General features: G+C 37.9%; 4 protein-coding genes across 4 annotated transcripts; 1 reads left to right on the top strand and 3 right to left on the bottom strand.

Annotated features, from left to right (window-relative positions):
• Positions 1 to 544: 544 nt before the first annotated feature.
• On the bottom strand, positions 545 to 5098 carry ing5a (inhibitor of growth family, member 5a). The gene is made up of 8 exons (XM_010791145.1): positions 4445 to 5098; positions 3597 to 3668; positions 3333 to 3499; positions 3064 to 3175; positions 2883 to 2982; positions 2582 to 2717; positions 2384 to 2445; positions 545 to 2253 (listed from the first exon to the last, which is right to left on the bottom strand). The coding sequence occupies exons 1-8, from the start codon at positions 4479 to 4481 to the stop codon at positions 2214 to 2216; spliced, it is 726 nt and encodes a 241-aa protein (XP_010789447.1). The 5' UTR covers positions 4482 to 5098; the 3' UTR covers positions 545 to 2213.
• A 147-nt stretch (positions 5099 to 5245) lies between these two features.
• On the top strand, positions 5246 to 9565 carry plekhb2 (pleckstrin homology domain containing, family B (evectins) member 2). The gene is made up of 8 exons (XM_010791147.1): positions 5246 to 5431; positions 6122 to 6172; positions 6307 to 6459; positions 6576 to 6678; positions 6979 to 7018; positions 7304 to 7390; positions 7786 to 7903; positions 8202 to 9565. The coding sequence occupies exons 2-8, from the start codon at positions 6136 to 6138 to the stop codon at positions 8336 to 8338; spliced, it is 675 nt and encodes a 224-aa protein (XP_010789449.1). The 5' UTR covers positions 5246 to 5431; positions 6122 to 6135; the 3' UTR covers positions 8339 to 9565.
• LOC104962690 (vacuolar protein sorting-associated protein 4B-like) lies at positions 8842 to 16303 on the bottom strand. The gene is made up of 11 exons (XM_010791146.1): positions 16125 to 16303; positions 14960 to 15071; positions 14717 to 14861; positions 13951 to 14006; positions 13191 to 13310; positions 12949 to 13105; positions 12709 to 12857; positions 12536 to 12617; positions 11801 to 12020; positions 10695 to 10835; positions 8842 to 10563 (listed from the first exon to the last, which is right to left on the bottom strand). The coding sequence occupies exons 1-11, from the start codon at positions 16143 to 16145 to the stop codon at positions 10462 to 10464; spliced, it is 1305 nt and encodes a 434-aa protein (XP_010789448.1). The 5' UTR covers positions 16146 to 16303; the 3' UTR covers positions 8842 to 10461.
• A 1016-nt stretch (positions 16304 to 17319) lies between these two features.
• ankrd29 (ankyrin repeat domain 29) lies at positions 17320 to 20247 on the bottom strand. Its single transcript, XM_010791148.1, has 7 exons — positions 19961 to 20247; positions 19613 to 19711; positions 19195 to 19293; positions 18945 to 19040; positions 18375 to 18470; positions 17849 to 17947; positions 17320 to 17762 (listed from the first exon to the last, which is right to left on the bottom strand). The coding sequence occupies exons 1-7, from the start codon at positions 20117 to 20119 to the stop codon at positions 17679 to 17681; spliced, it is 732 nt and encodes a 243-aa protein (XP_010789450.1). The 5' UTR covers positions 20120 to 20247; the 3' UTR covers positions 17320 to 17678.
• Positions 20248 to 20815: the final 568 nt, after the last annotated feature.

Raw genomic sequence — 20815 nt, forward strand, 5'->3', positions numbered from 1 at the left:
GTCTGTGAGAGCCAGAAATCTTGTTTGTTTGTAGGTGACCAAATACTTATTTTCCACCATAATTTGCAAATAAATTCTTTAAAAATCAGACAATGTGATTTTCTGGATTTTTTCTCCTCATTTTGTCTCTCATAGTTGAGGTATACCTAGGATGAAAATTACAGGCCTCTCATCTTTTTAAGTGGGAGAACTTGCACAATTGGTGGCTGACTAAATACTTTTTTGCCCCACTGTATATACAACTAATGCTACAGATCTGCAATAAATTCTACCTTCATTAGAAATATAATAATACATCAGTCTTTAGTGCTTATGAGTTTTCAAAGATGCTTATATACATTTGGATAAAATGAAATAAAATAAAGTGGTTTTAAATTTAAAAAAACATGAAATTTAGGCAGTTACAGGTATAGTGCTTGTCATTGGCCCAACCTGTTAACATCAGTGAGGGTAGAGGAAATATAATTCAGACAAGAGCATTCAAAATGTCAATTAAATTGACCTTAAACAGTTCCAACAAATAATGACCATTAGAACCTTCATAAAGGTTTGCTGATGTACTGTTGTATTACATTTAATTTGTAATTAGACATACCAAATCAAAATGCATGTTTCCATGGTTTTGCAACAGCTACAGCTTGAATAGTGTCTGAGAAGTAGAATAAGACTCCAACTACAGAAAGACATTTCAGTATTCAGTCAACATTTGATGCGATAAACAAACAGCAGCAGTAAAGACAGTAGGTACCTGCATTTGGTACCACCGGGGACAATACACTTTCACAATTAAAATAGCAACAAATTAAAATATGCATCATTAATAGCAAATATTTATTTGTTATAAAATACAGAATTTTACAAAATACAAAGACTTTGGCTCGTGTATTTGTGGCTTACACCTACGCAAGTGATATTCACAGTTGAATACGAAAGAAGATGCTAAAATCCTATTAAATACAATTTGAGTGTACACCAATACAACATATATATCTTTGGAAAAACTGTGTCCACAAAATATTGTCTTGTATCATACAAAACATAGGTATATAATTCTATATGGTTTGAAGCGACGCGCTATGGCACAATTTTAAATGAGATAAACTATATCATAAAATCAATCCTGCAGCTTTCAACCTCTTCAGGGAAAATGTTCATTCAAAGTGCATGATACCTCATTCAGTTAACATGAGACACTGACTGACTGGCCATTAGTACCACATTACATTCAAAAATGTCACAGGTTCTTCGAAAATAAATCCAAAACAAACGTACGTTGATTTCTTGTTTTCGTTTAAGATCTACATAATTCTTTTCCAATGTTATCAATTGCAGTCATTTATGCAGTGCTGATGTATTCCCTTAGGAGGTAACTGAAAATATGACACATAATTCCTTTTACCACCAACGTTTGGTAAGGTTTTAAGGTGTTTAAAATTGAATATTTCAGCAGGCTGTTAATTTGTTTAAAAAAATAGTTATTTATAAAATTGATATTTCAAGTAAGCTCAAGCCACAATCCAAGATTTCTGAGTCCGTTAGTAACGGTAATATACATATTATATGACTCAAGAGGAAGGACTTTCTGATTGGTAATCATTTGTTCACCTTTTAACTCCACTGCCCGGATCAAAGAACACCGAGTGGACAGATCATATTCGGTTGAATTGATGAAAAATGGTGCCACAGGTAGAGCTATAGTCCAAATTAATATTATACCTTTAAAAGCTGTGTAACCCACAAAGTATATGGACAGTTGTAGTATCTGAAATATATATTTTACACTATTAAATGGAAAATTCATCCCAAATAAAAAATGCACAAGTTTCACTCTTGCGTGTAGTTATATTGATCAATATAGGTTGTTTTGATGTGAGAGTCAGCTGAACAAATCAAGCAATCTGTTATTTTTTCTTTCCACAGCATAAAAAGGAAAGCGTACATCTACTTACAAATGAGGCTCTGGTGAGGCAGCTACTATTACAGCTAAGCTGAATAGGACGCTTATTATCTCAAGCGTCACAACCACCAGGTGTCATTTGGTTGGACGGTGTAGTTGGGTACAAAGATATCGCTACGGCAACTTGAACCAAAACAATCCAGATTGATAAATAGCACATAGGGTAAGAGAAAACATATACATTTTTGATTTTGGATGAACTATCCCTTTAACCTACACAAAAATACATACATTAATAGTTAAGCAGTTAGAAACCTCATTTTTTCTTCTTGTCTTGGGTGCACCTCGGACAAAACCTGAAAGATTTGAGAGGGGAGTGTTAAAGATGTTTGAACATGGAGCACAATCCTGACTAATATGCATTAACAATGATTGTGTTTTTTTCAACTCTAGGCTAACATCCTGTAACCAATAGAAAGTTCTTACCATTTTCCTTTTGGTTTTGAGGCGAGATCAACACAAGCAAAATGAAACCACTCAATTGGACACTGAAGGATGAAAAACATTGTCAGTATGAATAATCTCTCATCAAAACATGCAGTCAAACTGGTGTTGTATTAGAGAAACGTGTCAAATGTCATTTAAGCGAGAAAGAAAACTATAAAAACAACCCAGAAAACCTACATCTGGGTTATCGCATCCAATCATCTCTCCGTATGACACCTGGTGGCACAGGCAGTACGTCGGCTCATTGGGATCGACTGGCATGTCCAAAACGTCTGATGGTTGCATCGGCAAGAAAGTGTCGCTCAACTCTGGGCTAGAACACAAATATAAAACAGAGCACAATTAGAATAAAAAAGAAATGGGGCAAAAATAATGAGTTATGTGTCTTCTGTATTAAAACAGTTACGAATTATAAAGGCTTGATACAAATGTGTAGTGCAGAATCTTTGGTAGTCATTGGCAACCAGTCCAAAAGTACCTGTTTTTTATCTTTTTCTTTTTGGGAGAATCTTCATCAGAACATTTCTTTGCCCTTCCTCTCGAAGCACGCTTGTCTTTCAGCCCTCTGGATTCACCCTCTGTGAAAATAACATTTACATTAATATATGTTCATCGTTCTGTTTTGTCTTTTAGGAAAGCTTTTCAGAGACCCAACATACTTTTCAATGCTCTTCCTTCTGTACTTTCATAGCCGCTCACTTCCAATTTCTCCTTTAGCTCATTCTCAAAACGTGCCAGATCTGCATCAAGTCTACGGATATGTTTGTCCACCTGCAGTGAAAAGATTTTAAGTAGATTAGAATAAGAACACAAATGTTTATGCATGCCGTCAATTAGACTTTTTTTTAAATAGAAAATATGTGCGACAGTGAAGAGGAACACATAGAACTGACTGACTAACGGTCAATTCTATGAGTTTTGGACTGACCATTTCATATGTCTGCATTGCAAGCTGGACTTTGTCATCGCTGAACTCTTTGCACTTGCTGTAGGCATGTTGGATCTTCTGCAGGTGTTCCACTCTCTGCTCAGAGGCCAGGTTCTTCACTTTTGCAATGTACTCCTGAGCCAGTTGGTCAATCTCGCCTTTCTTTTCTGCAAAACAACATGATTATTACAATACAGGAATACCAGTATAGATGGGATGATGTTTGCGTTGTTATTGATTAACTTGATGGGATTTAATAGTCACCTTCAGTCCTGTTGTCAAGGTCCCGCATTAAAGTAAAGTTTCTCTGTAGCTCACATGGCAAGTTTTCAATACCTAAAAAAGGAAATCACCATAAGTATGAAGGAGACATAGAGAAAGATAAAGACATTTTACATATGGGTGTTTACCATTCAACTTTCTCTTAACTTACAAGAACACAACATTTAAAAAATGTATACATTACAAAAACACAATACAAGCTGTTAAAGTTTGGTTGTTTTGGAGTTGAATTGAATAACTTTATTGTTAAAACCTTTAGGTGAGTTAAAGCTTACAGTACGTGAACGTGACGTAATTCAAATACCCCGCCCCGGCGCGTAACTGCTTACGGGAAACGCGGCTTATCAACAGGTTGCAAATACATGGTGCCTGCCTTCCTAAAGCAATCACACATTATGACTAAAATGAGCATAATTTGAACATGTATTAATATTGATTGTGACGACAACATGCAACAATAACAATCTTATAAAAAGCAGTGTTCGTTTCTAGGTCATCTAGATAGCTGTTGTAACAGAAGCCGTAGTAAACAGTAACCGCTCACGTTAACTAAAAGGGGTTACCGTTTAATACTCGACATTGATCCAGATATTTGTTAGATCACAGCGAGTGAGTTTAGCACTAAACAGATAAAGTTTGCGCAACTTTGTACCACCGACGGCGATGCTAATAGCTAGCGAGCTAGTGACCGAACAGATGCTAATTCGATCTAGGATGCTATCTGCCTGTCCCCTATCAAGCACAAAAGTATCCAATACAGGAAAACTCAACCTCAAAGACACGGAAGACGCTTTAAATGTTAATACTAGATTGTATATCCGAATACTCACTGTCAAGATAATGTTCCAAGTATATTGCCGTCGCCATTTCACGTTAGCTGTGTAGCTTTTGTGGTATTCCCGTTAGCACGGTTAGCTCGCAAACTGTTGGCCGGACAGTTGATAGGCTTGTTTTATAACCCTGGGTCGCCCGGCGGACAGTCGCATGGAGACACTTGATTGCAGTTCAGATTCCCTGTGCGGCAGTGAAACTATGCTCTCAGTGCTGCAGTCACGAATACTGAGTTTCCCCCCAGTGCACACACAGGATGCAACTTTTTTTGCTAGCGTTTCGCATGCGCATCGGAAAGCCTTATCTCCAATGGCTGTGTGCAAATGTGTTAATGTATTTAAATCAATTCGCCTGTCAATCATAAACCTGATTATTGATATCAATATGCAGGGTACGCATCCGATCTTGACTGTTACAGTGCTTACTACAGCGAACGTGTCTAATGTACTTGATCACACTTCCCTTTGCTGTGTGTTGTTGACTCGATTTAGTGCACATCTAATTTACTCAGGGAAAGATAACCCGAAGGACTGTTAGACTTGTAAACAACTATATTCCAATTATTTGATGGCGGGGGCACTGCATTAGGTCGATAAGGTCCAAGTATGCTTCGGTGTGAACCATATTGGACCTCTATTTACAAAAAGTCAGCCTACTGCACACCATGTGGGCGCGACGTGAACAGACAAACGAGCGCGCCCTCGCTGGGTTTGCTCGCACTTTCCAACTCTGTCAGCTGATAGGTTACGTCATTCAAAACAAACGCCTCCTTCTTGAAAAGGGATTGAACGTTTGCGAGGATGCGCCGCGGGAGGGGTTTAGGGCAACAACCGTAGAGCTCATAGCTGCGGCCTGCAGGCTGTGAACACTCTCCTTACGGTTCAGGCTTTTTGAATCCAAGGAGGGCATCTTCTTTTTCTGGGCATTTCACTTTGCTGTCTCCTCAAAAACGGCTCATCTTTTCATAAAACCTATACAATCTTCAAGTAAGTAACGAAATAACACTTTGCCATTATCAAATAAAATACTGTTGTAAGGAGAAGTGTCGGCGTTTTTAGCTAACTTTAAATTAGCGGTTAATAGTCAGCTTGCTACTCACTCGCTTTACCGTTAGCTAACTTTGACTAGTGTAAGAGAAGAAACACAACAGCTTATTTGTGGCTTCAAGTCATTATGGGGTTACATGCCGTAACTTCATCAGTATTGCACGTTAGCTCTGCAGTCCAACTTGTATTAATAATAAATGAGGATGACCTATTCACAACTGGCCTATTGTTAGGCCATCTAGCTAAAGGTGCCAACCTACGACCAACATAATAAACTACCAAATGTTTGCCAAAACAGGATGTGATATTCCTGGCAGTGACAATTATCTAACATTATCATCGATTAACGTTATTATTGAATGCCATGGTGTCAAACGTATTTGCTCTTTAGAAGTTGCAAAGTAAACATTCGGGATAATCTGAGACTCTAAATCAATAAACTGAGTCATCTGCAAAGAAGACCATCCTGTTTACGTGTTTAAAGCTTATCTATTTAACAAGTTCTGAAAATGTCAGTGTGGACAGTCACGAGGTATGTTTAGCTATGCCACGCCCAGCCATCACCCCTAAATGTGTCATAAATGACAAATACTGACTGATACTTACATACTGTATATTTAATTGTTTTAGGTGTCACCTCCAAGATGGCTATGGTAAAGAGTGGCTGGCTCCATCGACAAAGTAAGTAAACTGTCACAGTCCTAACAGATTACCATTTGGATTTAAGGCATTACTTCCTGTGGTATTTGGGTTGAGATCTTGTATAATGAAATTCTGTTTGTTTTTAACTTGCCTATTTTGTATTTTCAATAAAGGTACCATACTTCGCCGGTGGAAAAAAAACTGGTTTGACTTGTGGGCTGATGGACGACTTGTGTTTTATAATGATCAACAACGGTGTGACATGGAGGATGACATCCACATGAGAGTGGACTGCATTAACATCCGCAACTCTGCCGCTTGTCAAGGTACTTGTCATCTGTTTCATGAAGATGTAATTGGCTCGTATTTAGTATGAGTTTCACCAACTAATGTTCATATTTAAAAAAAAATGTGTCACCTCTCTATTTGTTCTGCTTCTCAGAGCTGAACCCACCGGAGGGGAGGATGCGTGATGCCTTGCTGCAGATAGTGTGCAGAGATGGACGGGTCATCAGCCTGTGTGCAGACAGTGCAGATGATGCTCTGTAAGACTCTTTCTGTTTCTGTATTGGTGAAGTTTAATGTTTTAGTTTTACTGTGTTATATTTCCAGAATAGAGGACCTTCCACTAAGAATCTTGCAAAAGCACCACTTTACATGTTGTGTTTATGTGCGTATACATGTATTGTAAATAAGTCATTCAGCATTTAAAAAACAACAACGAACCAAGTAAGGAAATCTTGGTCAACTAAGACCTAAATGACCAAGAAGTCCTCTGATTGGCTGAGAGAGGGAAGACTTATTTCTTCTGTCTAACATGTCATGGTTCACACTTTGTGTTGCAGGGCATGGACCATGGCACTTCAGGATGCCAGAATCAATGCAGTGAGTTTCATATTCTATTAGTTGGTCTGTTTTAATCGGCTTTATTATGAAAATAAATAAATATTGATAATATATTTTTTCAAAGATTTAAGACAGTCTTAAAACATGAAACTGGAAGTCAGATATATTTCTTCATTTGATTCTGGCTTTATGAACCACTTTTTAATAATACTTATGATGTTAACCTCAGTGCAGTAGAATAAACATGATTTAGCTCAGTTTTATTAATGATCATTCTCAGCTTTTAGTTAATCTCATTTCTGGTGTTTTAAAAAAATTGTTTAGGTGGTAGCTACCCCTCAAATCGGCTATGCACAGGAAGTGATTGCAACTGCTCCTCCCCCATACTCAGAATATGCTCCCCCACCACAGGTAAAATATATTTACATTATTTATGTTGTGTCAATTTTGTAAAAAGATTTAGATTAATACTGTTTTTTTTAAAACTGGTAATGTATTTCAACCCTGGAAATGATTTTGACCTACCATAATTAACTTACAACATTTTTAATTTGCACTGAAAGTCACATTTATTTACATTTTATGTTTGACTGCACATTAAGGCTTGGTTTTGCTTGCAATGGAAACAACTGTTACTACATAAGAACAAATACAGTTGGGCCTTGTACCATCTACTGGTGTAGTAATGGAAGTGTATAAGCAGGGAAAGCAACAATTAATCAAATTACTCCTTTAGTAATGTGACAGGCTTGCTAGTACTGGCATCTCTAAGATTAACAGTGTTTTTATGGTATGTCTTTTTTCAGCAGGGTTATGCCCCGGGTCCATATGGAGACTATGTTGCACCTCCACCACATGCTGCACAGATCGTATACTCTCCGGATGGGCAGCCCTACGCTGTAGCTTATCCCTATCAGTACCAAGGTAAATGACTGCACATGTAGCATATGTGTGTAATGATCCATTAATCTGGATCAATATATTGATGTAATGATCAATGATCCCATACCACCACCAATGCAAAGTTAAAACCTCAATTAATATCATCTTTAAAACACATTTATTTAGATTTTGTTTAAATGATAAAAAACATTTGAACTTAAATATGAGAAATGATTATATATAGTACACAACAGGATGTCAAACCTTTAAAAATAGTTGATTTGTTTTCATTGAAATGCCTCGTAATCAAATTATCGTTACATTATTGCTATTGTTCTAGGTGGATATCCCGCTCCTGGAGTGAACCACGTTGTTATTCGGGAACGCCAGCGCGAGGACGGGGGAGATGTGGCTTTCGGCATGCTGGCTGGAGCAGCGACTGGTTTGGCTCTGGGCTCTCTCTTCTCTGTCTTTTAGTGTGGTGATTAATGTACTAGCACACACCCCCTGTATTAGCAGCATTTGGCTTCTTCTCTGTGCCGTCACATGAGTCGGAGGAAAATGTGTCTGTTGGGCTACTTTCATCTATGAAGCATGATTGCGATGGGCAGAGAAACACTCCCAATGTGTTCTATATATCTACACACAGTAAATACTGTTAGCACTTTGTGGTATTTTCCCAACCCGTTTGTGTTGTCTGAAAAGGATAGTTCTTAACCAAAAATACAACATTTACTCACTTTTTTAAGAGTTATTTAAATGAAAAGCAAGACGCTACTCCTTTTACTGTAAGTAGTGTACAGATCAGGTTCTCGCTATTTTCAAGTTTTGTTTCTGTTTCATGGAGCACAATTGTCCTTTTTAACATTTGCAGAATTATCCTAAAAGCCATCAATTGTTGTTTTATTTAAGTTGTTCTTGTCTTACTTTTGCCTTTGTGTACTCTACCTTTTCTTTGTTTTACACTTGATATTTGGCTGTTTTGGGTTATGCAGTGTTTGTCAGGTTATTTGTGGTGGAGGCACTCGAGATGAGAGTTGGGCAAAACAGGATCACACACACAAAAAGCAATAATCATTTACATTGTAGCATTTTGAGGTACGTGTTAGGAGGAATCTTGCTGGGATGTCTGATGTTGTCACCACCACAAATAAGTCTTTGTACGAGGGAAACATTTGCATTTACACGATGTGCTTTGATGTGAAAAGGGACGTCGCTCCTCCTAACTCATATTTGCAAGCATTATTTATTTTTTCGTTTTTCATTGGCAGCTCTTGAACCATGCTTTTCAATTTGTGTTTGAACATATAGTTTGGTTTTTATTTCAGTAAGCTTGGTGTGATATGCACAAATACCAATTAGTATCTTGAGATTCTCCTATTAAATATGTTACTTAAGACTTCATTTATTCAGTAAGAAATAGCAACTTCTGCTAAATAGAAAACACGTTTGCCTTTATTTATAAAAACACTTCATATCTTTACTGATCACATTAACGGAAGAGATGTTCAAGACTTCAAATTATGAGCTTGTGCAAGCAGCGTAACATTGATGTCTTTTATATATATATATATCTGTTAAAGATTTAAACTTACATGTTGTATTTATCCTATCAAATGTACTAAATAAAGTACCATCATTTAGAATATATATGGCAATTAATTAAGAGATGTATTTTAACAATAAATATATTCGTAACATTAATAAAGACTCCTGTAGTTTTGTTTGAGTCGTTTATTCAACCCTGAGACTTTCGTTCACAGAACATGTCATATAGAATACAACAAAAGTGCAAAAGGCCACCATAACCAGTTTCTTTTATACAACCAGTCAGTAAGAAAGAGAAACTTGATATAAAGACCTTTCAAACCAACTGAGCATAATGACAGGATCTTAAAGTGATTAGGAACATAAGGTTAACACAAGGTTTAAAGGTTGAAACTATACTGTAATAGTGAACATTCAGTAACTCACAAGAAAACCAGAAGGCCCTTTTAAAGTGGTTAATGACAATTTGTATATAGAGAAATGCAAACAGCTACTAAAAGGTTATTTAAATGTTTAGAAGAGTAACTCTTGTTAAATTTGACGGTATAAATACCCATTTATTAAAGCCAACCACCAAACTTATTCTGTTAAGCAAAATATAACTCCCCTTAAACTATAAGAAGAGGTATGTAGTGTTGAAAATGTGCATTTACGAAATTCAGCATCATTATCTGCTATTTTTGAACAGTGATGATAAAGGTAGCTCTTAAACAAATAAAGAATATTGTCACTTTGACATGAAAATAAAACCAATACGTAAATAAAATATGTAAACATGAGCAGTTTGAAAAATGTCTGATGGACAGTACATAAACAGTTGATTATTTAATTGGCAGAAAATCCTCAATTAAAGTTGTTAGTCAATTCTCCAGGAAAACAGCAACTTTGTCTTTAATTAAACCTCAATATTAGCTTGCTTTCTGTTGGCTCACATCCCTGGGAAATATTTTCTTTGTCTTATTTTTGTAGCAAAACAGATTAAGAAACAAGCGTAACTGACATTGAAAAATAAGGGTTATTTGCAGTTTCATTGATAATTAGAATGTGTATTATTAGCCTTCTTGACCAAAATCCTCAGTAAATTTCCTCAGCTTCCCCAAATCCTCCTCATTCACCGTGGGCTTGGTGCTTGTCAGTGACCTCAGCATGTACGTCTGCACGGGAAAAAACACAGAGGTCACAATAAATGCTGAGCACTGCAGTCATCTGTGTTTATCAAGAACACTGATCGACACAACATGCACATTGTTTTCCTTTATGCGGAAAATTTCAAGTTTATTCTTACCATGGACACAACTGGCTCTAGAAGTTTCTCCCCAGGAACGTCCATCCACTTCATCTCTATGGCGTCGGGATCGCTCGGTAAACATGGAGTCAGGAGGTCGTCCACCACAACGCCGGGTTCTTTCCACGATGACCCACTCACCTAAATCAGGAAGAGTTTGAGTGTGAGTGAATACATTCTGAATATTTGTTAATACACTCCGACAGGCTAGTTAAGTGTGTGACTGAGAAATATTTTAACTTTTTAGTATCGTCTCAATACGATTTAGAAAGGAAAATATTTGTTTGTAAATTATACAAATATTTTTGACCATATACCTCAATATTGATTCTAGAGTTGGCCATTGGTGCTTTTTTTACAAAATACTTACAATGACAATTTTGCTTTATAATCATCAGTAATGTGGATATAATGACGTGTCAAAACTGAAGTCACTTAACTGTTATGGCAGCTTTAAAACCAGGAAAACATTTAATTTATGCCATAATACGATAAACGATGATATATAATATTGATTTCTGTCGTCTCCTGCAACAATGTTGAGTCATTCAGTCCATGAAGATGGTCCTGACGTCCACTAGAATGGACATTTATAAAATAGCTGCTATTTCAAAACTTGAATTATTGAATTGCTTTCAGAACTAATTATATAGTTCCTCACATGTAAATAAACAAGAACATGTATGATTTTCACGGTAAAAATAACAATTAATCAACAATATTTGACTTCTCCTGCTTTCTATAACATTTTGTTTTTGGTATGTCGGCCATTTTGGATGAAAAGACAGGAACTTCCCAGCATGCAATTTTAACCAATGACATATCACTGGAAAGCCCAGGATGTCCTCTGTACAGTACAGCAGAGATTGATAGAGTAGCTCAAAAGAGTAACAGGAGATGCATGTTAACAAAATGTTCACTACAGTGGACATGTATCAATGGGCTGGGTCCCAGGAGGATATGGATAACTTTTCAACGATAATTGCTTTAGCCGTTCAGACATTTGTATTATTTTGAAACAACACAATCCTGCTGGATTCCCAAAATACCTTTTCATTCAGTTTGGACAAGTATGAATAACTGGTGATCGGCCACAGTGTTTTTACCTTCTTGAAGTGAGAGGTAGACTGCACCTCCCTGACAGGCTGCATCAGGGCGTCCCTAACGATAACACTGATGTCCGCCCCAGAGTAGCCCTGGGTCTTTTTGCCCAGATTGATGAAGTCTGCCTCCGTCAGTTCGTTTGGGGTGGAGCCCAGATGCAGCTTGAACATGAAGGAGCGGGCGTGCTCCTCCGGCAGAGGAATGTAGATTCGCTTTTCAAACCTAAGACACAGAAAAGAATCAGTCAACCGTCATGAAGCATTACATCTATTAAATCATGATTGTCATAACTTGCTGACAATTTTACTTGCAATTTAACAACAATAACACTTTAACTGCTCTGACAGCATTTTTTTCTTTTGCAGTGGAAGGAGATAATTGATTTTGTACCTACAGAAAAGATGGTAGAGTCGTGTGGTGTCTTTGGTATTCTTGATGTAGCGTTTATCATTTAATAAGAAGTGCCACATGACACTAAAACAAGTTCAAGACCTTTATTAACAAATTATAAAGTGACATTACAAAACTAATTTGAGACAGCTGGCAATAAATGTGTATTCAAATAGTAGTTACAAATCTAAAAGGAAACACTGTTATGTGTATAAAGTATCATGGAAAACCATCAGGTAGTTGTAATGTTAACATCATCATGACGTAACCTTATGGAACCATACATTCCCTAATTGCACGGTAATTGAATGATTCTAGAGGCATTATTTTTCATAAGTGAAACCAACCTTCTCCTGATAGCGGAGTCCAATGTCCACGGTATGTTTGTAGCTCCCAGCACCAGGACTCCTTCATTATTGGTTCCAACACCTGAGAGGAGAAGGGCATTTCTTACACTTCATAAACAAAGTACTGCTGGCAGATTTCAGATAAGATCCTCAAGTTATCTCTTCTTACTCACCTTGCATCTGGACGAGGAACTCCGTCTTGATTCTGCGCGCTGCTTCACTCTCGTTCTCACTCCTGGAGCCGCAGAGAGAGTCGATCTCATCGATGAAAATGATGGATGGCCTGTTTTCCCGGGCTAAAGTGAACAGGTTCTTCACCAACCTGGATTAAGACAGAAGGGCGGGAACGATAAATGTGTATTGTGCATTTATCATAATCCCAGTTTCACCATAATGTCAACACCCGGCCTTACTTCTCACTTTCCCCCATCCACTTGGACACGAGGTCAGAGGAGGAGACGGAGAAGAAGGTGGAGTTGTTGGCTTCCGTGGCCACTGCCTTGGCCAGGTAGGACTTCCCTGTTCCTGGAGGGCCGAACAGAAGGATCCCCCGCCAAGGAGTTCGCTTTCCTACAATAATAAATACTGTATTAATAAACACTCTTCATTTTCAGGAGCTTTAAAGTTGCCTGTTGTTGGCTCTTGTTTCTAGTACCTTGAAACAGATGAGGGAATTTGATGGGCAGGATAACGGCTTCCTTTAAGGCTTCTTTGGCCCCCTCAAGTCCAGCGACATCGTCCCACATAACGTTTGGCTTTTCCATGACAATGGCACCTGTGAGAGGGATGGGTTTGATAAGCATTTATTAGGTTAAGGCATTAATAATTTCCTGAATTGTCATGCAATGATGATGACATATTTCACTGGTGCATCTGCCTCTATGTTCACTAATGGCACATTTCCACTGCAGCGGGGTAGCCCCGTTTAAGCGTCCTCGCTCAGGCCTCGGGCTGCCTCACTGGCCGTCCGAGGCCGCGGCGCATTTCCATTACAGTTTAGGACCTGGGGTAGCAAGGTAGCAAGGTAGCAACGCAGTGTAGGCGGGGCGATCGGCTTTTTTTTGGCCAATGAGATGTAGGAACGTCGTCACCTCCTTGGTCGACCACGGTGTGCTTTTCTTTGACTTTGCCATTTTTGTAGCTCCTCCGTTTACAAAAATGCTGTGTATATAAATGCTGCAAGCTTGCTTCTAGATATATATATATACGCTGGGGATGATCTAGCGCACAATCTTGTGACGATTCTCTCTGACCAATCAGCAGTCGAGAGTGTTGACGTCACTAGTTCAGCCCTGGCCTGATAGAACTACGATTTTATGGACCCTAACGCTATATGGAAAGGCCGCTTGAGGACGATTAAGGACGCTTAAACGGGGCTACCCGCTGCAGTGGAAATGCGCCATTAATGTAATCACCTGAGAGTTGATCTTTGAACTTCTTTTTCTCAGCGTCATCCCCATCAGCATCCTCTCTGAATTTAAATGACACCAGACGGCATTGTGGTTTATTGACACTTTGTTGAACCCTAGACAATGATTTGTATTGTCTAGGGGGTTGTTGACAGTAACACATGGTTTAACAGAATCCATAATTTCTTAGAAAGAAAATTCTGAGGAAGGTTCCTGAAAAATCCTTGTTTTAGGTGTTCATGTGTTGCACTTTAAATAATATAATTTCCAATAACTGAAACATGAAAACATGTAAAATGTACAGGAAGGTAAACATCAATAACAAATTATAATTAATATGGATTTAAACAGATCTTTAGCAGTTGTTCCAGTCATTAAGATTGCGGTTGTTATTTTGAGTTTAATTATTTTGGAACCAGTTTCAAGTTTTTGAAAACTAGTAAAGATGAACCATAATTATGAGTGTTTTTTTTTTTCCTGATACAGTAAACAATTCTGCCAACGGTTTCACGATATTCAATTTATTTAGATAGCGTAGCGTGCTAATTAACGCAGGAATTAGACAGAAGAGAAGGGGAAAAGGGCAGCTAGGAGGTAACCATAGATGTAAACAATGCAGGTTTAAAAATGTTCAGGCTGTGCAAATGTTGTACCAGGAAGTAAATGCATTGAACATGTTTGTCAAAATTAAAACAAACACACAACAACAAGACTCAAATAACTGCCTTATAACTTATTTTGTAGTACTAAAGACACTGGGACATTGACTCACCCTTTGTCATCAGACTCTTTGACAGGTTTGGCCGGAGGAGCATTCTCCTTCTTCTTCAGATATTCCTTCAGCTGCTCGGCTCTGTCCAGGTACTCGGCACACTTTGCTCTGATGCTCTGCGTCGCTCGATCACCCAGAGACTCGTCTGCAACATAAGAAGAAGCTTAAGATACTGTCTGGAGAAGGGATGTTTGGAAAATCACACAAATACTGTAATAAGTCAAACACAGATAGGCTGCTCACACTTGACAACATGAAGAAAGTATTGCACTGCATTCTGGTATAATTTGAGGGCCTCTTCGTAGTTCTTGGCTTTGTCCTCCGCTGCAGCTTTGCTGGCGAGATCTATAGCTTTCTGAGAACAGACAACATGAAAAAGAAGAATTAAGGAGACCAGCTTGTAATATGGCAAACTTTAAAAGGTTAGTAGGTTAGTAAGGTAGTTACAAGCTAATAAAATGAACAACTTAACCACGGGCGTTGACGTAATAAATGTTGGAAATCTATTAATTAATACTCTGTAGTTATTACATTTATTCCTACACTTAAAAAAAAGTGTTTTTAAGGGGTATTATTCCTAAACCAAATTATTGTTATATGCTTGGGGGTATGGGGATTAGAAAGTGGGAGGAATACCTGTGTATTGCAAATCATGGACTGGATTGAAATAATGCTGAATGTTATCCTACAGCTTTGTGTTGTAAATCGTGCCGGTTTAAAAATTGTAATTGTGAATGTAAGGGTTCCTATTTCCATATTAAACATTTCTGCTATTGTTGAAATCTATAAACATAGTGTAGTTATTACATGTATTCCTACATTTAAAAAAAAGTGTTTTTAAGGGGTATTCTTCCTAAACCAAATTATTGTTATATGCTTTACAGGTTGTAAAGCTGTGACATTGAGCTATATAGATAACTTTTACTTGACTAAATACACAACTTTTTTTGTAATAGGTCAAATTTAAAAAATACTGTGAATTTATTGTTTTAATTGATTAAAAGCTGTTCATGAAATGTTTTATATTAAAAAATATCATGAACAATGTGGCTTAGAGGTGCCTATCTCTTCTGTTTCTTCCACTATCAGTTGCAATACACACACAAAACAAAAAAACATGTGTAAATTAAAAGTATTACGTACATTGAAGGGAATGTTGCTGCGATAAATGTGATCCTGAATCATACCTAACTAATCTAAAACCACGAATAAAGCTTTTACTATCACTTCCAATACTTGGTACGGAGTTAGTTTATCTTAAGGTTTAAATGTAACTGGCTTAACCCGGTGAATTCGCCATTTAAGATGATTAAAAGCTGACGGTAAATGAAAAAGTAGAAATGTTAAACAACTCCTCTCCCTGAGGTCACAGTCTTATGTAACTGCTGAACAAAAGTTTGTCACTCACCTGTAGATTACTACCGGCCATTAGCTTTGGATATGTCGTCAAACTATAGCTTCTCACTTTCGATTAAACTATTTTTTCCTGTTGCCTTCTACTTATTTTAAAATATACAACAACGTCAATCTCAAAACATCTTAAAGCTCTTTCTGCTTCCGCATCAACAAACAGTGGACTGTCACTTCCGCGTCGGTCACGTGATCATGTTTTTGTCCTCTTCAGTGAGATTAGTCATGCTTTTGAAAACAAATATGATCAAATATATTACGTTATACTAATAAGCATATAATAAAGTGTACTAGATAGATGGAACTATTAAGAATGCATTGTTTTATTATGCAGAAAACAATTGAATAATTCAAGCACAATTTATGTTGGTACAGGTGTGGTACAGGTAAATGTAGGGAAACACTGCCGCCTAGTGAGTATTTGTTATCATAACTAAATAATTTAGATATGTTCTATACTGTTGGCAATGTGTTATAAATATGTTAGACAATTACTAACTTAAAAGCCCATTGCACATTGTTATACTTTATATACGAGGTAAAGGAATAAATAACTAAAAGACACATAAATAAAAAAGTACAAGGGGAGGTATGGGGCGGTGGGAGAGGGGGTATGGGGATTGGAAAGTGGGAGGAATACCTGTGTATTGCAAATCATGGGCTGGATTGAAATAATGCTGAATGTTATCCTACAGCTTTGTGTCGTAAATCTTGCCGGTTTAAAAATTGTGATTGTGAATGGAAGGGTTCCTATTTCCATATTCAACATTTCTGCTATTGTTGAAATCTATAAACATAGTTTTGGTGAATTTGTTTGCATGTCCCTGTCGCCTGTTTCATTGTCTTCACACCGTAAATGCTACAAGATTCATGTCCTACCATTTTATTTTCCCTCATGAATTAAATTCCAAAATATTTTAAATGTCAGAGGTGAAAAATATACTTATATTTTGCATATGCAAAGACCATTTTGAATAGTCTGCTACCTCTCTCTAACATCCTCTCCAGCCACATTTTCCCTACTTAAAAGGCGTAATAAAATAGCCTACGCTCACTTTCCAATTACAGCAAATCATATTGTTCCTAGCATTTTTAATATCTGTTTTTTTCATTGATAGTTATCAGGATGAGTTAAAACAAATATTACTTCATTTCTCACTCATTAAATAAACATGCACACTGCCACTTATGGATTGAATAACAAACTTACACTTTATTACAACTATTAAAAAGGCAAATAAAAAGTGTGCAAAATATCTATAATTCTTACAACACCTGGGTTTAACAAAAATAAATGCAAATACTGTAGAACAACAGAGAGAAGGAGGTGATGCACATGGCAGACAAATGCATTTTGGTTGCACATTTTGTTGCTCTATGGAGTCCACCTTTATTCAACATGACAGTTTAATTTCAGTTGTCATCAACAGCAAGCACCATGTACAGTAAATGTTGTGGTTGAATATGTTTGACACTGTATGGTTGTTTAATCCCCCCCCCCTCAGCACCAGTGCAGTACAGACAGGCATGAAGGTAGTAGTTTGGTCGTTCATCAGCTGTCTCCATTTAGGATTTTTGGATGTAACATTTTAAGGATGCGGTCGTTCTTCGTAAGATTTGCAGGGAGTTCATTATTCTGTACAACACACATAAGACAAGATGATTAAGTGATCTGCTCATACTTGTCTGTTTATAATCTCATTTTAAAATGTAAGTGACTACCTTGTTGGATACTGTGGGGTCTGCGTTCGCCTCAAGCAGCAGCAGAACAGTTCGGAGATTTCCACTCATAACAGCAGCATGTAGGGCAGTAGAGCCATTCTGGAGACAACACATAATTCATAATGATATAATTCAAATTCTGCATTCACTGCTCTTTATCCAGAGCATTATGTACAGCAGTGTATTAACAACATAGTGGGTAAAAAAAGAAAGAAAGAAATTGCGGAGTCTGGAGGAAGGTATTCCACCCCTGTATTTTTCTATAAAATGTTATGTATGAGAGAAAACACACATTTTCAAGAAAAAACTTTTGAGATCTTTTTCTGTGCTTCAAATGTATCACTTTGGTATCATAAAATGTTTTATTTATCACATGTTTTGCCCACATCCGAAGACATTGGTATTTACCTACTGTACAATGGCCCTAATATGGACATTTACATGAACCTGGTAACATTCTTCTGAAGTAACTCTTGGCCGAAAGCGTATTTCTCGAAATGTTGAAGTCAAAGAAAGCAGAATTTACCTTGAGGAGACCGACTGAAGGAGAAAACTTGAGAAGTTCCTCAATGACGCTGTTGTGGCCTTTTAAAGCTGCTTTGAATAATGCTGTCGACCCATCCTTAAAAGACAAGTGATAAAACTGTTATCTAACAAAACCATCTCCACTTAAGGTCCTCAAACTCACTTGCTCTGAGGCTCTTGACAATATAACATGATCCTTAAAAGCAGATCAAGTTTGTTCATTTGGAGCTGTAAATGTTCAAACTCAGAGATGAGTGTAAGAGACACTGTGTGATTGCATCCATTAGTAGTTGTTGTAGAAGCACTTATCATTATTTTCTCAAAATGTGAGCAGTGATAACTTAACAAATAGAAAGTATAATAGAAAACCTGAGTTACGGCATCAACAGCAGCAACATAGACAGGTATATTGTAAAGTAACTTATTACATCAAATGAAAGTACCAAGTTATATTTAATATATTACATTTTCAAAGTATCTTGCACAACACAGGTTGGGACCAAGTGGTCTATACGACAATAATCGTTTTTTACACTGTTATGTATTTTCATTTTTTAAAAGAACCTCATACTCTGTCAGCATCCCGATCTGCACCACGTAAGAGTAGCACCCTCACCACCTCGCTGTGACCCATCTGAGCTGCCATCCACAGGGCGGCGGTGCCATCCTGGAGAACACATGGGTGGAGGGGAGGGGGGTTGCAGTGAAGGAGGACATAAGGGATGTTAGAGTCAATGTGGGCATGACACGACCTAAAGAGCTGAATGTTTGAGTGACTGTGACATTTAAATCTGTAAAAACGCTGGAGGCGAGGACATTACCTCCCTAAATTGGTTAACCTTGGCACCAGTTGACAAAAGCTGACGTATCACAGTCACATGACCCTCCTGTGCAGCGAGAAACAGAGGAGTGGCCCCATCCTGAAACAAAAGAATCAACTTTTACACTGTTCTGTCGTAGATGGCTAAAATGATCTCTGAAAGTTTCCAACTAATCAAAACGAGTATTAATAACATATTGCTAAATGACCATTATTTTACAAATACATGTATGTGTGGTTCTTTTTCCTGTGCTCTGAGGACAGAAACTAGTCCTTCCAAATGTCATGTCTGACTCAGCGGTGTGTAGAAACCTGAGTGGCTGGATTCCAGCTGCGGGGACATGGTGTGCAGCTTAAACACCATGTTTCTGACAGACAGAAGTACTGACAGTAAAAAGGGGGCTAAACATGTGGCTCACATATAGCTGGTCGTGAACATTGGCTCCATTCTTCAACAGTGTTTCCACCACCTTGGAGTGTCCATACTGAGAGGCCACCGTGAGAGCTGTGCCCCCGTTCTGCCAACAAACACAATGAAAAACAATCTACCAGGGCGACATAGTTCATAGTAATCACTGATTGTTATACACTGCAAAGAGAAGATCTTTAAAATCTCCAGAGGTATACAAATAAGGATAACAAATTAGATTATTTGTGCCAAATGTTTACATCTTCATCTCTAAACAAAGTGCATCTGAGATGAGCAGCACTCTCCGCCCCACCCACTATTTTACAGTCTGATGCACAGTCATTGTCCTGCTGCATACCTTTGTCTGGAATTCCGTTGAGGCACCAAATTCGAAGAGGAGCTTCACAACATCATTGTGTCCCTGCTGGGAGGCGAAGAACAGGGCGGTGGAACCTGTCTGAGAAGGACAATTGAGAGAGACTTTGAAAGGAAACACAATTACCATGTTTGTATGCATTTTAAATTAGGAAAGAGTTGAAATCTATAAAAGTTTAAGCCTTGCTATGACAAAAAGGGGTCCTATTCTCAATCCCAAGACTGTACGACTGATGATCTATATTTAAAACACAAGGAAGACATTACAGGAGCTACACTGAACAAAAATATAAATGCAACACTTTTGTTTTTGCTCCCATTTTTCATGAGATGAACTCAAAGATCTAAAACATTTTCTATATACACAAAATAACCATTTCTCTCAAATATTGTTCACAAATCTGAAAAAATCTGTGATAGTGAGCACTTCTCCTTTGCCGAGATAATCCATCCCACCTCACAGGTGTGGCATATCAAGATGCTGATTAGACAGCATGATTATTGCACAGGTGTGCCTTAGGCTGGCCACAATAAAAGGCCACTCTGAAACGTGCATTTTTGCTTTATTGGGGGGGTCTGGGGGGGTCCGAAAACCCTAGGGCTAAACCCTAACCCTAACCCTAACATGTCACCCATTGAGCATGTTTGGGATGCTCCGGATCGGCGTATACGACAGCGTGTTCCAGTTCCTGCCAATATCCAGCAACTTCGCACAGCCATTGAAGAGGAGTGGACCACAATCAACAACCTGATCAACTCTATGCGAAGGAGATGGGTGACATGTTAGGGTTAGGGTTTAGCCCTAGGGTTTTCGGACCCCCCCCAGACCCCCCCAATA

The sequence above is a fragment of the Notothenia coriiceps genome, unplaced genomic scaffold (genome assembly GCF_000735185.1).
Source record: "Notothenia coriiceps isolate Sejong01 unplaced genomic scaffold, NC01 NC01_scaffold00035261, whole genome shotgun sequence".
Lineage (NCBI taxonomy): Eukaryota > Metazoa > Chordata > Actinopteri > Perciformes > Nototheniidae > Notothenia > Notothenia coriiceps.